The sequence below is a fragment of the Nymphaea colorata genome, chromosome 12 (assembly GCF_008831285.2).
Source record: "Nymphaea colorata isolate Beijing-Zhang1983 chromosome 12, ASM883128v2, whole genome shotgun sequence".
Lineage (NCBI taxonomy): Eukaryota > Viridiplantae > Streptophyta > Magnoliopsida > Nymphaeales > Nymphaeaceae > Nymphaea > Nymphaea colorata.
This window is the reverse complement of record NC_045149.1, coordinates 7,180,797-7,196,114: the sequence shown is the minus strand read 5'-3', so window position 1 is coordinate 7,196,114 and position 15,318 is coordinate 7,180,797. Positions and strand designations below refer to the sequence as shown.

The window sequence follows — 15,318 nt, the reverse complement described above, 5'->3', positions numbered from 1 at the left end:
CTTCAGCTTTGTTGCATAAAACACATTGACTTGCTTGCACAGCATGATTTCAATGGGTTGCATTACGCAAGAGAGAGAGAGAGAGGAGTCTATAATTTGGCATCATGCTAATTGCTTCTTTTTAGATATTTTATTTAACCAAGAGTCTCCAGCCTTAAATTAAGCAGTTATTTGCAAAATCTTCAAACTTAAGACCCTTTAGTGTACATTTTTTTATTAGTTATCACGGCCGATTGATTGTCAGTCTCCAGCAAAGTTTGTGAACTAATCAAAGGCGCTTATACAAGTAGCCAATGTTGCATGTGCAACACCGACATCATACTCTGTCCCAGGGCAGCGATGTGCTGAAGGCAAGCGGACACAGAGACACGAACTGGGTACTGGTGGTGTCGCACGCATTCACAGGCGCAACGCGAGTTTTCCCTCTTGGCTTCATCCCTCCCAACTTGGCGTTTGGCCGGTTTCACAGAGAAGATGGCCTCGCCGGCCATGATCGTCAGCCATAGCCCTTCTTGCTTCCCAAAACTTGAATCTAGCCGCCTCCCCATCAACCCTCGTCGACTTCTCGAGTACTTCCCTGGACTCAATCGTTCAAATGGGGTGAAGGGGAAACTAGCCTGCCCGGTTTTGAGACACCGGGGGAGTCGTAGGGTGGCCGCCGGCTGCTCATCGTCTAGCTCAGCAGAAGGAGCCAGCAGCGATAGCAGCGGAGGAATTCCTCCTCAGCCTCAGGTCAGCTCCGCCTTGTGTGTGTGTGAGAGAGCACGCCGTTACACTAGTTGGAAGTCCAATTCTGCTCGACATGCTCCCACATTCATCTTCTAATAACTTCTAAGCATGCCATTTTTTCATGTACCCAGTACTATCCCTCGTCTCCTTGCCTGATTTTCTCATCCTTATGATGCTTTTTGAGTTGGTACAAGGCCTTGTTTTCCCTTAGAAACTGTTTGACCTGTGTTTAACTATGAGTGTTCCGTTTTAATTTACCTTTGTGAAGATCCCAATGTCACCCCTGTGACACGCAATTTGTTATTCTCTTTCTGTTCCGTAATCATTGAAGGGGAATACGTCCAACTATTCAATGGACGAAAACACATTATCTTTCAATAGAAGAGGCTCAGGATAATAATAGTTTAGTTGTGTCAATGTGCATTTAAAATTACAATCTTGCATGGAATCGTTAGCGATTATAAATTTACACCATGTTTTTGTTTTAGCAAGCTGTGGGATTTAGTCTCTAATTTATTTTTGTTTCACATCATCTACCTGCAAACCCTATGCCTTATTAGTTAGTATGCTGATAAGAAACTTTATACCGGCATCATTTAGCAGTGGAGTCTTATTGATGGTTTTTTTTTTTCTCTTGAGCAGGCAGAGCAGGCGGGTGGTGAAGATTTGAGGGCAAAAATTGCAAAACTTGGGCTATCAGCGGTGTTAGCCTATGGCCTTTTTGATGGAATCACCTACACAACATTCTTCATACTTGCTTTTCTTGGATATGAGAAGAGCACAGGAAAGAACCCTGCTGCCAATCTCAAAGCACTACTAGGGGTAAGGAAGCATGTACTGCGGGCTGATTTTAATTTATTACCTTTGTCTACAAACTTGACTATGTTGAAAGAAATCACAAATGAAGTTCAAGTTTTACTTTGTTGGCGTCCTCTTGTTTGAAATAAGGAGTTCAAATATTTTGAACTGTTACTGAATAATGTTCTCTTTCATGTGGCAGATTAACTAGCAATTGTAGGATTCCGTTTCCCCATTTCTTATGAAAAGCTAATCCTGATAATATGAGCATGTTGCAGGTTCCCCTTTCTGCGTATATGTGGTAAAGCTCATTAATGTTATAGCCAGAGTATCTAGAACGTTGAGTGCCATGTCTCAACTTTAGAAAAACACAAAACAATTCATATCTTAAACGAACCAAGACAGCTAGTCTTCTCATCATAGAGCAGCCCACAGCACTTGCTTGGAGATATGTTGTGAGCAGGAGTTCAACCAGTAATAAGTAATTCAGACCTTAGTTTATTCTTAGGGAACTAGCGTACAGCTACAAATGTGCCCGATCATCAAATCTGATGTCCTTGGAAGAGAGGGCTTCAGACTTTCCCACCTTAGAGGTTCTGAGGATTAATTGGGTTCTTCATGGAACATGATATCAATGATGGGACACAAATATAGTTCATCCAAACACTTGAATAATAGAACCGTTAAGGTACACAATAGAGAAGATTAACTGATCTTGCGCTTGTTTTGGCTGAAAAATCTTATGTTGTTACTACTTACTACACTGAATTTACTGATGCTTCATTGGAATTTCAATTCCTTCACATATAGGTCAGGATTAGGTTTAAAATGTCATGCATCCTTGCATTACCTGATATCACTGGGTTCATATCCTATGCTTCTGTTCTTATTTGTGGGCATAATATTTGTGCTCATTTCACCGACTGCCTGCCATCATAGTGTGATTTCAATCCTTGACCTATATATAATCCTTGAGTTTAAAGCACGAAAGAAGAATGTTGGTGGAAAGATCTAATGTTCTGGATGACTTCGATTTGACCTGTGATAGTTGATCTAATATTCTGTATTGACTTAATAGAGTTAACCTCTGGTAGTTTGTATTTTCTTATATGTTTTTCCTATTTCCCCACTTTCTTGGAAATTTGATGTTTATTTTGAAAAAAAATGTTGGTTGGAACTTGGAATACATGTTGGCAAGTATGAAGTGTGCATGGGGTCTAGCCTTTTTATTAGTTAGGAAACTACTTCATCATGGGTTTCCAAATGGCAGTTGCCATTTGGTTTTCTATGTGCTTCTAGTAAAGAAATGATGTACGACATTTGCACAACACATGTCTTGGCCTGCAGTGACGGTTTCTATTAAACCTGAAAGACTTATCCATTCATGGCAGATTGTTATCTTGATGTGGACTGGAAACAATGTCACACGGCCATTTCGTGTCGCTGGTGCAGCTGCTTTAGCTCCCATCATTGACAAGGGTCTCAAGAAAATTCAGAGGTACTTTAACTTGCCAAGTTTGTTCTATGCCTTTGCACTGGTGGTGAGCATAGTTGCTGTATCCTGCTTCACTATTGTTGGCCTGCTAATTCTCTCAAGATGGGGAAAGTAAGAGCAAAGAGATGGGCCTTTTTTGTTGTATTGTTGTCCATTTGCGACGACACACCATGTACTGCGGGTGACATTTCATAATTCAAAAAATGTTGGTTTTTAGCTTTTTGGCTCACTTCATGTTATGAATTGCGTACAATCTGGAAACTAACTGCACGCTGCTTTGATCTTTCGATTTTTCTTATATGACCTTCGTAAAGAAACGAAGATTCGTCTTTGAATGATGAGAACCTTTGTCAAGAACTGGACTACTTGATGGTGTCTAATCCTTGCAAGGTAAACTATAGGAGTCTACCATCAACACGCTTCCTTTTTAGTGATGAAAAACCACTGTTGACTTACTCACCACACCTACGGTCGCCTTCCCTACAATTTTGAATTACAGGATGAAGATGGTAGTCGGAACCGAATTACGTGGAAGCTACCAGTATAGATTTAAAAAACATGTTTGATCGAGTGTGCTACTGATAGATCTTGATGTACCTCTCCCAGTTATTATGGTGTGTTCTTTTGGAGGAGCGCGCATGCAAAAAGGAAGTTTGAGTTTGATGCAAATGGCTAAAATATCTTCCACTTTTATACATCGATGATCAAATAAAAAAGTTATTTTATGTATTAATCCTTGCATCTTTCTCATAGAGCTATCATCCTTACATTATTGTGTCTGGGTTTAACCGGTGTTGAAGGTAGTGACGTTTAAGGTGTGTTTAAATGATGGTCGAAACTAAGCTTGTGAAAAAATCCAGGTTTGACCAAACGGCATTTTCCAAAGAGCATGAGTATCCTGGCTCCGCTCTCCCTTAGTTTTTCGCAAAAAATATTGTTTTCTCATCATTCAAATACACGAACTAGGTTTTAGAAACTGGCTTAAAAAAACCAAATTTTCATATAAAAGCCGGTATCTGACCAAAGAACAGCTTTTTGAAGGTGTCATCCAAGATGCAACTGAACCTAAGTTCGAGAGCAAGCACAGAGTGACAAGACAAGCATGTTAAGGCTTACAGCAAGCACATAGCGACAGCATCAAGCAAGGGAAAGTGCAACCCATGGGTTTCGCTTTTCCCTTTTCCTCCTTTCGTTCTCCTCTGGTCAGATCTGCATTTAGAAAACTTGGTGCTCCATTGCCATAATCACAAAAAGTTATGTGGTGTATGCCAAACAAAATAATCTCAGATAAATCCAACTCCAACGTTGCTTTCCTTTTCTCTTTTCTTCCTGAAAGCCAACTAGTTCAATTTCTAGGTGTGTGTTTCATTTCCGAAGAGCAGATCGTGGTTTTTCGAGGCATTAGTTAGAACATGCATCTACCAGAGAGTAGTCCAAAATACGACCACCGGAAGGTCTGTTCCTCAATGAAAGGTTCCGGTTTTTCATCAAACCCATTCTATTTAGATGAACACAACGAACAAACCTGCTTTCGGTTCGGTTTTCTAGCGAAACACAGCGGACAGTATTTCTTGGAGCAAACCTGCAACCGATAGTTGAGTTTAAAGGACGGATGATTGATTTCAGACCAGGCACTTTAAGACTCAGGCGCAGACTAAACCCAAAAAGATTTGGGTCAAGATTAAGGAAAAATCAGGTTCAAAGCAATCAAACTATAAATTTTCGGCGACAACTGCCCTTTTCTTTTTATCCCTTCGTAATAATACCAATGACATGAGCATCCAGTTACACCATCTAGAGGAGAAAGAACGTAGAAGTATTCCTCGAGTCATGTAAGCTAAGTTTCTTATCATTCAATAAGCAACATGTTCTTATCATCCAATAAGCACCAGACATAAAAAAAAACTTCTTTTCATTTTCTTTCTCAATGCAAATACATCTTCCCATCTCCATCGATCGAAACCTAGTAACGTCCTGCTATATTGGTCTGTAAATAGACAGAATTATTATAATTGACAAAGTTTTATAATTTTTTCAATTTTTAAAAAAATCCAGCCACATCTTTAACATGCATCTCAATCCATGTATGTCAAAATCCAAGGGTCTGGAGATCACATCATATCTAGGACAAAACGTTCCCATTTCTTAAATGATTCAGTCTGTTGCTTGAGTGCGGAGACCAGATCACATCCGAGGTCAAGATGCCCCTAATGGACAAGATGATTTTACCAATATCTGCCACTCATGAGATTCAAATGATGTTCAAGAAATATGAACGGTTCCCGCTTGTGTATTGCTTTGAACAGGTAGAATAAATACAGAAGTACAAAGTTCTGCAAAATTATAGTGGTATATTCAACAAGATGCAACTATGATGAATTCTCCTTCAACGAATTAATAGTAGTACATTCAAAGAGATACAACTGTCAAACGCAAGCAAAGCATAGCTTCAGAAGTTGCATTGCAAATTTCTCACAATTGACAACCCCATTAGCCTGTACCTTTATTGGCCCTCTTGTTTCACACTAACATGTACACCCTTCTGCACAAACAAAATTTGCTTTTAGTTGCTTGAATGACTCCAACTCGTTCATGTCAATGACTTGGTAAATACAAAGTTACATGAAGTAATTAGTGTTAGGTGAAGAATGAAACAACAGATACAAGCATTGCAGTAATGCACACACATTTGCTCAAAAGCATATCAAAACGAACAGATCAAGCAGTATGTGCAGCTTAACACTAAGATGAAATACATATTTGTTGCATGAAATAGGCGTGCTGACCTATCTACGACAGAAGAGACCCTCTCGTGGACCACAGAATCAAAACTCAGACACACATCAAGTATGAGAAAAACTGCAGCAACCAGAGGAGATGCATGTCCATGATGACCCAGTAGATATTCACAGTCTAATAGAATATAGCATGAATATAATCCTAGATGTGTGAATTTTTTTAACCAGAATCCTGACAAACAGTATTTCGAGCTGCACACTGAGGATAAAGCAATTGAATAAAACCAAAACTATTACCAAGTTGATCCGATTAGTTGGATAAGCAGCCCCAAAGTACTAAGCCAATTTGCATTATCCGCTCATTTTAGCTTCCACCATATCAGTGTAGGGGTAATTTTCGTGCAAATTCCACCTGTGCTTCATGGTTGGCAGAGCAGCTTGCTAAACAGATATGCACATGGAGCCAATCCCTGAAATACAAAAGCAAATAACTCAAAAAATGTGCGAAGATACTTCTAATTCAGGCAGCCCACATAAACTTTGCTAGGACGACCAAATTAATCTATTAAAACAAGAAAATGTAGTAAACAGAAAAAGAATTACATGGTGATACCCAAAAACTTAGTAGCAAATACACACTTAACCTTGAAATTTTAAGGCAGAAATTTAGAGGATAATTTGGCTCAGATAAAAGATAGATTTGTGCACCCAAAACTTACAATTAACCACCCTACTTTACATTTGCACGAATATCTGCTAGCACCTGTTTCCTGAATCTGGATATATCATTCTGAAAAAAAAAAAAAAAACTCAAATCATAAAAGCTTAAAGCATTCCATCTTCAGTAAGCAGCCACAGAGAAAAAGGATGCAACACTAGACTGAATATACCTGGCCGAAATTAAGATTTTCGCCTTCAGATAAGCACTCGATGTACTTTAGGACAAAGAACCCACAGTCATGCCTAAAAGACACTACATTTATTTTTAGCATATAGTACATGGAATAATCACTCAGCTGCAAAAGAACTACTACTAACATCTGCAGAAATGCCGGTTAAGATCAATCAGCATTTACCCATTTCCTTGTTGTGGAGTGTCCACAAAATGTTTGTATTTCCAATCATACATGCTGAAAAAATTTTTTCCGAAAAAAGCAACCTGAAAAAGACAGTGTCCTTAGAAGATGATTTTAGAAAAATAAAAAAGATGAAAGGTTATAGAGAAAGGAGACAGTACCAAATCATCGATATCATTGTTGCAATGATGTGTAGTATTTAATGAATTATAGAACTCAAGCCTTCTTTCTTTCATGTTGACTACATAAAGAACCCAGTGGTTCTCATCCCAATGACCTGGAATGAAAATCTGCAGAAGGCAGACAAGTTCATAAATGATAAGAGTCACAAACAGTTCTCCCTTAGACTTCACTAGTTCAGATCCCATATAGGGGTTAGGGTGCTCCTCAAATATGGAAAGAGAAAACAGGAATTAAGTACATGGTCAATGACAATAACCTAAAAAAGGAAAATTTAACAAGGCACAATACCTTATCACAGTTCTCAAATGAATAGCCAGCATTTTTTGTCTCTAAGTGTGCACGAGCCCCATCTAATCTTAGTTTAACCATTTGCTGCAAGGCAAAAAAGAGACTTAATTTAATAAGAAATAGAACTTGAGCTTGATAACAAAGTTGTACCATAAAGTAGACACTAAGGAAGATGCATCTCAAATGGTTTTGATCTTTATGCAAGGAATAATTCCGTCTCCGCAATATATCTATGTACTCCTCCATGATCTGCACAAGGAAAGTGATAGTCTTATCATGAAGCCAACAAACTTATGCAAGTGATAGGATGTCAGCAATCAACAGAACATGTTTTGAGTAGAACCAAATTAACCAATCCCAGGAAACATGGTGACAAGTCCATAAGTCTTACGTCACTAGTCAACCACCTATATCGACCTAAACTCCACACCTTCTTATCTTCTATGGAAGTACCTCTATCATGTTCATCATCTATCATCTGTTCCACAAATCAAATAAACATTGAAGAGAGTCAAAATCACCAAAAAAAAAAAATTATTTTCAAGCAATCGATATAGGCACAGAAATAGACTAGTAAGAAGACGTTACCAGACAAGATACTGAACTAGATCCATTTTTCATGTCAAGGACCTCCCTAATTACGGGCTCGTTCAACTCAATCGGGGTTGGATGCAGAACCTTTATAACCTACCAAATAGTAAGTAGAATAAATTGACAAAAGAGTTCTCTGGTGATCACAAATGTCCTAATGCACATATAGTCATTGTAAGTTTTGTACAATGTACATGTTTCATGTATGTCTGATGCTCATAATTTACTTACATCATCCAAATCCAAGGTCTTCAATGTGAGAGCACCAACATCTTTATTTTTATAAGAATGGGCTACCCAACTATATCTTAGGATGCGAGGGAAGCTTGTAAGTGATGATTGAGGCTGTAGTGATGGAATGTGTTCAAAGGCCCAGATCTGGAAGGATGCATCACAAATTACTAATATTGAGAAACCCTAGAACAATGCACTAAACAGACCTATAAAAAATGATGGTCTGGTTCAAAGTAACATACCTGGATTGCAACCGTACACCCTTGCAAAATGACCGATTTTTGTCTGCCAGTTTCACTTGAACTCCTTCGACAAAGTACTCTAGAGGACTCCTCAACTGTACAGTCCCTTTTCAGTTGCACAGAAGCATGACAGAGTGACTCAACCAATTTTTCATGCACAAATTTTCCCCATGCCATGCTGTTGAACTTGCTAAGATCTTTTACCAAGGCAACATAACTTGATTTTATACTTGTGCCGCTATTAGGGAATAACAACGTCATCATAATATAAACTAAAGCTAACCTAGTGTGTTCCTCTAAATGATCATCACCGTGGTATTTCCTGAGTGCAGCTTCAACATCACGCTGTTTAATGATCTTTTTCCCCTCAAATATCCTTTTTAGAATGTCATATTTTTTGCTTTTCTGCGCAAGACTTGTGCCCCCAGCATCCACAACTCTTAAACCCAATATAAGAGCAATATCGCTCAAAGAAAACTCCACATATTTGCCACCAAGTTGAAATGTTTTTTTCTCAACACACCATCTTTGAAGAAGATCGTACATTAAACTTTGAGAAACCATGAGCTTAGGTAAGGACAGCAATGGGGCAAAGGCAGTACCTTCAAGTGAAGCTCTTTGTTTTGGCTTTAGATTTTTTAAAAAATTTGACAATTTAATAACACCACATCTGTTTTGGACACGACATGTTCTTCCCTGCTCCTTGTTAATATTTATATCCTGCCAACGTTATAAGAAAAAGGAAAAAAACAAAAGCCCATTAAACAGTCCAGAACATACTAGAAAACAATCAAAGGAAAGCAAGTTTTTGAAATACAAACCTCTTCACTTACTATTTTTTTCATAGTGAATCAGAATCCTGCATACCACATAAAAGCAGCAATTCATCAAAATGAAACATTTTCCATGGATGCAAGAAACTATGAAGAACAAAAGAATATAGAGAGTTAATGATCATAATTAAGACAAAAGCAGCTCAAGTAATTCTATATAGGAAGAACTAGGACATGAAAATAGGAACCAAACCCTGACAAGATTTCTTATACCACATATTAGTGAAGCATGGAGAAGAATGAACTATGGAGCTGCAAGATCAACTAAAGGACTTCCTTTTTTCTTGTTTCTCTAACATGAAGAAACTGCTCCTGCAACATGAGGCTTAGTTGCAGCCTTGGCAACATAGAAGTTCATGGCTACCACTATCAACACTTGAACAAGCAGTAGATTACATTAAACGCATTGCCTGTTAGTGCTTGATGAACTTTTTACGCCATTTGTCATTTGACAAAAAAGGAAGAACTTGACCCAAGTATTTGCACATAGTTACCATGGAAATGACCATAGGCCACTATTCATGGCCTTCATTTTCTTTAGCCACTAAAGGAAGATATGCAAAAGTCTTCACAAATTTGTTTGCTTTTAGCTCATGGATCATCATAACGATGGAAATGCATTTGTGGATCTACTTTTCCTTTATTTCCATCACCAGTTTCCAGATAAAAGGTCATCTTTTAGCAAAATTATCAGCTTGACTGTGTCTTATGTTAAAAGTAAAGACTTCCTCTCAAAGAGACCTCGTTATAGTAGACATTGATAAAATAATTTATTTTTGCATTCTTGACAACAAATCATTTCCCTTAACAGAGAAACCATTCTTGGGGTGACAGACCTGGCTGCGCTGTAACCGTCTCCTAATCTCTCCAACAGCATAAAGTTCAAAGTGAAAGCCCCTTGAAACGGAAAGGAGCATTCACTAAGTCTTTGAACCATTGCCATACCTTTGTGGCATAATCGCAGGGGCAATAAACGAGTGCGAGAAATGATGCATAAATCACGAAGCAAGAAGCAAGTTCTTAGAAGATGCCTAACACTTTGAAGCATGAGAATGCATAAAAGCAATCAGAAATCATGAGCAAAGGAAAAGCAAGAAACGCTACACGCGGAAAATCAGTAAAAACTGATTCAAGCGGAGTTTCTCTTTTCCAAATAAATACCCACCACATAAAAGTTTTAGATAAAGTATGCTTTAAGGGAAAACCCAATTCTTTCTCAACGAGGGAAATGCATTTTCATCACCAAAGCTAGGTGGTTTCAATTACACAAAGCGAGCATCATTTAGAGTTTCCAGGCATAAGAAAAGGCGCATGCATGCAGTCCACTTTTTCATAAAGCTTCCAGGAACCATGTACCTGTGCTTCGACTCTGAGACATGATTCAGTTCCTAAAGCGTCACACATTAACGTTTTTCATTACAATGGCACCACTAATATTGCTTCAAGAACTCTTCCACAATATCAAGAACAATTTATCGTCAAGAAAGAAGACTTCATTGTTGGCGCTTAACAGAAGCACTTACAGTAAAAAAAAAAAAACACTTGGATGATTCTCTTTATGAACCCTTACGTAGGAAGATGGTATTGGCGTAGTTACTAACATAAACGAAGAAGAAGGGAATAAAAGAACAAAAAGGAACAGGGGAGAGAGGAAAAGGATTACCCTGAAGGCTACGATTTTACGCACGCCCCAGCGGATCACCTCGCTTCCTCTGAGACAAGAAAAGAGGATGAAACTAGGTAGGCGAGAGAGGGGGAGCGATTAAGAGGTTGGAGAATGGGAGATTCTCACCAGGTTGGTCGGTTGCGAGTTCCATATTTATTGTGGCTTCATATTCTTTATATTTTTTAAAATCAATAACCAACATTTCAATCACGCCATTAGCATTAAGTCCTCCCAATTAGGCTTGAAAATTTGTTTGTGAACCCAACCGAGCAGCTATCAATTTACGGATTTTCGAAAGTTCCCAAGATATTTAAAACCTCGTTTTGGGGCGACGATGTGACAATCCATCTGCAACTGGGGTCCTGAACTAGTCTGCAAGTCTGCTTATTCGAACAGCTAGGTCCAGGGAAACAGTGTTTGTCAGATTCGAACAACTCAACCACTCTCCCTCTAGGTACGTTCACTGTTTGAGCATTGAAAACGTAACAGGCAGTTTTTTTTATTAAAAACATCAGCCACGACAGGAAGATTGCTATTATAATCCATGATCAACAAGGAGAATCAAAAGGAATGAAAAAGGGGAAAAATGAAACGAATGACGAATTAGAGTTTTCATTAGTTCCAGAACTGATTACAAATGGGGTCTAAACTGCCTTAAATAGGGCAAAAATAGATCTATGGATGTGGAACCAAACAAAAGAGAATTACAAATAAAAATCCAAAATATGAAAATAAATCTTGTTTCTCTGATCCTGCATTAACACGCCTCTCTCGCTCCCATTATCATTTTACACAATCAATACCAAATTCATAACATAAATCAATGATTGTTCTAGTAAATTCTCCTAAGAATGATCTTACTCTTATTGATTTAGTTCACATAAATGGTAGGTACTTTAGTTCATATAAGCAAGGCTAGGTGTTTCTGATGGTCAATTTCTCCCGGGGAAGCCTCCCATGGGGAAATCGTGGGCTGAAATCTGTAGAAAGTTTGAAGTGGGGGAAAGTGGCTTTCAAGAGCGACTGAAGATTCAAGTGGTAGAGGGGAAGACAGGAATCTTACTTCCTTCTGAGACACTGGATAGGTTGAAAAGCTCCTTTCAGGTGGTCAGCGATTGCATGTTTCGTCAGTGATTCCTCGACCAAAAGCTTGAATTATAATCATGTAGCAAACGACATGTGATCACTTTGGAAGGTGAACGCAAATCCTCAATGGTCATTTATAGGTAAGGAAACTTTTTTTATTCAGGTTGATATCAATGATGGTTTGAAGAAAATTTCTATATTATCTATAGAGAGGAGGATATTCTGGTTGATAGGTAGGAAAATTTCTCATTTACAAGCACCACCTGATCTATTGGAATCGAAGAAATTCTGGGAGTCCTCAGGAGATATTGATCATGCCATATATTCTGCGCTGCATTTTTGGGGGCTATTGATTATTTGTGGCCCACATTTTGGCTTGGAATGTGATATTATACATTTTGAATATATATATATATAACATGGTTACTAAAGTAGAGATAGCACATTATGTATGTAGGACAAGTTGAGGCATGTGCAAACTAGCTAGACATATATTATATTGTGTTATAGGACAGATAGATAGTGCCATACAGTAAGTGCATAGGCAAAAATGCTATATGTGCTTGTACGTCTATCTTTTGCTCATGTGGCACCATCACATCGAAATAGTTGCCAAACCCGGTGATCCGACTTCGAGTTAGATCGGCATTGTTCAATTACTGGGTCACGGGTTAGGTAGGACCCAAGCGATACACACCAAGACTCGAGTTACAACTCGATCGAGAATCAAATGAGTCGGAGGTTTGATGACTCGGTTGGGAATGGCCAGGTCATATATGGGCCTTGGCATACAGAACTAAACTACCGATAAAAAAAAAAAAAAAATTTGACCCTTTTTTCTTCTTGAATCAGTATGGAAAAACCAACAAAAAGGAAGAGACTGAACTCGTCAGTTCTCTCTCTCTCTCTCTCTTTCTCTCTCTCTCTCTCTATATATATATATATCCAACAAAAGGGAAGAGACTGAACTAGTCAGTTCTCTCTCTCTCTCTCTCTCTCTCTCTATATATATATATATATATATATATATATATATATATATATATATATGATGAAGGTTGGACCAAATGTTGAGGTTTTTTGCCTTTCGGAAGCCCAAAACCCCAAACCAGCCTCTCTCTCTCTCACACACACACACACGCCCTAAAGGGGGTCGATCAGGCCATTGGTGACCCCCAATTTGTTGAGGGGTAAGTAACTGGAGGAGCATACGTTGTTTTTCTTTTTCACCAAGTCCCTAAAGTTGAACAGTTAATTAGATTATTTGGAAAAAAAAATCAAAAAGAAAGAGAGAGCTACAGTCTGGTAACTTGGTTGCTAAAGATAGATTTCCATATACAAAACAAAATTATATACGTTTTCAATATGAAGACCGTTTATTATTCAAGGTCACGAAATGCAAGAGCAGCCTCTCTTAATTTTGAGTGCGTTCTATTCAGTTTTGAGACACTAGGAACAAGTTGTCCAGCTTGTTCTAGCATTTCAATAATGAGAAATCAAACATCACCGTAACATTCATAGATGGTCATCAATTGCTACTTCCAAGTTCCACTTGAATTAGGTGTAAAAGCTTCAAAAGTGGTGCTGAAAGAATTAATCTTCCAAGTATATAGCTTCTGGGGTGAAAAGGCTCCCAAATGTTACCGTGGTAACATAAAGGGCAGGGGAACTGTTTGGAGCTACAGTTCCAAGCATAGAAAGTACTGTTGCCCATTGCTCCACTAGTGCTTTTGTTATTCCTCTTCACTAGAGGTTTCTCATATATATATATATATATATATATATATATATATATATAGAGAGAGAGAGAGAGAGAGCAAGCATATGAGGACCTGAAGCTTTCGATTACTGGGGGCTCTAAATATAAAAGGCAGATATCAAAGTAAAGGTGTCCATCAAATGGATTTTTTCGACACACACAAACAAAAAAAACGAGAAATATTAAGTTGAACTACACACCAAATATTAGGCAACATTAAGCACATAAGTTGATAAATGGCGGTGAAAGAACTGGAAGAACCCAAGATCAATGCAATAGGCGATTTAACACCCATTAGTGTGTCTTCAGTAAATGATGAAAACTTGAATCCATAGTCACAAATAATTTCTCAGAATTTTAAACGGTAAGGTTTTTCTCGGGTATAATACAGCCGAGCTTGAAAAAAATACGGTAAATTTTTAAAAACTAAAAATAGAGAAAAAATAAAATAAGTGAGAAACTAATAACACAAAGATCAAAAGATATGTAGATTTGCAACAAATAAAAAATAGAAAATGAGAAAAAAAACTGTTTGACATTAAAAAAAAACTGAAAAGAAAGAAAAAGTGAAAAAAAAAGTTAAAAATTTCAAAAAATGTGTTTTTTTTTTAATTTTAAACGGTCATTAATTTATCGCGTTTTTTTTTCATGTTTTTTTTCGAAAAAAATGTGTTTTTTGTGACTATGTGTTTCCTCTCTTTATTATCTGAATGCATCATTCGTTGGTCTCAGATGATCCAACCTAGTCTTCAGTTAAATTATTGGGTAGTACTGCCATCTTTCCTTTCTTGTCTGGCTTTAGGAGTGCAGTACCTTCATTCCTGTCTTCATTGTTCACTTGGTGTTTCTCCTCAGATGCTTCTTTCACCATTCATGAGAGGATTTGGTCTGTTTGTGCTGCAATTCTACTACAGATCATCGCCTTCATCTGCTCAATTTGAAGGTAAGACTGAGAAGAACTAAAATGTGAAGAACTTGGAAGGATGTACCCTCTTATTGCACCAATGGTAATAGAAGATTTTTTTTTTTTTTGAGTTTGTATGTTAATTGTGCATTTTCTTGTGTGAACGAATCATTGTCAATATTTCAATAATTGAGTATAATTTAAAAAAAATAAATATGCCAAGATGCCTTTTCAGTCATTTCTCCAGTTGGCCTCCCTGGTTTGGCCTTCTTTGATCCAATGGTTCATGAACCTCTAAGCTCTGCACGGTTCATGAGTCAGTTGTGCTGCTTGCTGGTTTAAGCTCACACCATATTCATGCCTTCGAGGTTGAGGCTGAGTTGAAGCAGGCATCTGCCCATATGTTTCTGGGTTTGCTTGAAAAAGAACAAACTGTTGAAAGCTAGGCCTAGTTGCAATTTGACTTTCTCCATTTAGAACTCCTTGTGGGAGGTACTGAAGCTCATGATTGTAAGGCCCCCTACTTTAAGATATCAAGATGGAGGATCAGTTAGTAGTTAGCTAGCTTGAACGCAGATTTAGAAGGCATTTGATAAGATCATTGTGTTCATAATGTTCTTGTTGTGGAAAACGTTATATGATTATGTCCAACATTTGATTGATGGATCTAAAAACAAATTCTACAATCACATCATG

The 15,318-nt window shown here is 37.9% G+C and overlaps 2 protein-coding genes across 10 annotated transcripts; one reads left to right on the top strand and one right to left on the bottom strand.

The window, feature by feature from the left end:
- The first annotated feature begins 309 nt into the window (after nt 1–309).
- On the top strand, nt 310–3,238 carry LOC116266028 (uncharacterized). Its single transcript, XM_031647085.2, has 3 exons — nt 310–732; nt 1,372–1,551; nt 2,919–3,238. The coding sequence occupies exons 1-3, from the start codon at nt 475–477 to the stop codon at nt 3,135–3,137; spliced, it is 657 nt and encodes a 218-aa protein (XP_031502945.1). The 5' UTR covers nt 310–474; the 3' UTR covers nt 3,138–3,238.
- A 2,043-nt stretch (nt 3,239–5,281) lies between these two features.
- LOC116265167 (uncharacterized) lies at nt 5,282–12,226 on the bottom strand. 9 transcript variants are annotated; one of them, XM_031645703.2, is made up of 14 exons: nt 11,937–12,226; nt 10,871–10,919; nt 9,196–9,233; nt 8,375–9,094; nt 8,130–8,276; nt 7,896–7,994; nt 7,699–7,785; nt 7,308–7,556; nt 6,998–7,126; nt 6,837–6,919; nt 6,651–6,723; nt 6,480–6,550; nt 6,058–6,230; nt 5,282–5,564 (listed from the first exon to the last, which is right to left on the bottom strand). In XM_031645703.2, exons 3-12 carry the CDS (start codon nt 9,217–9,219, stop codon nt 6,491–6,493), a joined length of 1,671 nt encoding a protein of 556 aa, XP_031501563.1. In that variant the 5' UTR covers nt 9,220–9,233; nt 10,871–10,919; nt 11,937–12,226; the 3' UTR covers nt 5,282–5,564; nt 6,058–6,230; nt 6,480–6,490. The 9 variants fall into 9 exon arrangements, with proteins under 9 accessions (XP_031501563.1, XP_031501565.1, XP_031501567.1 ...); XM_031645705.2 differs by having other exon boundaries at nt 9,208–9,233; XM_031645707.2 differs by lacking the exon at nt 11,937–12,226 and having other exon boundaries at nt 7,308–7,391; nt 7,458–7,556; nt 10,871–11,258.
- Between the last annotated feature and the right edge of the window lie 3,092 nt (nt 12,227–15,318).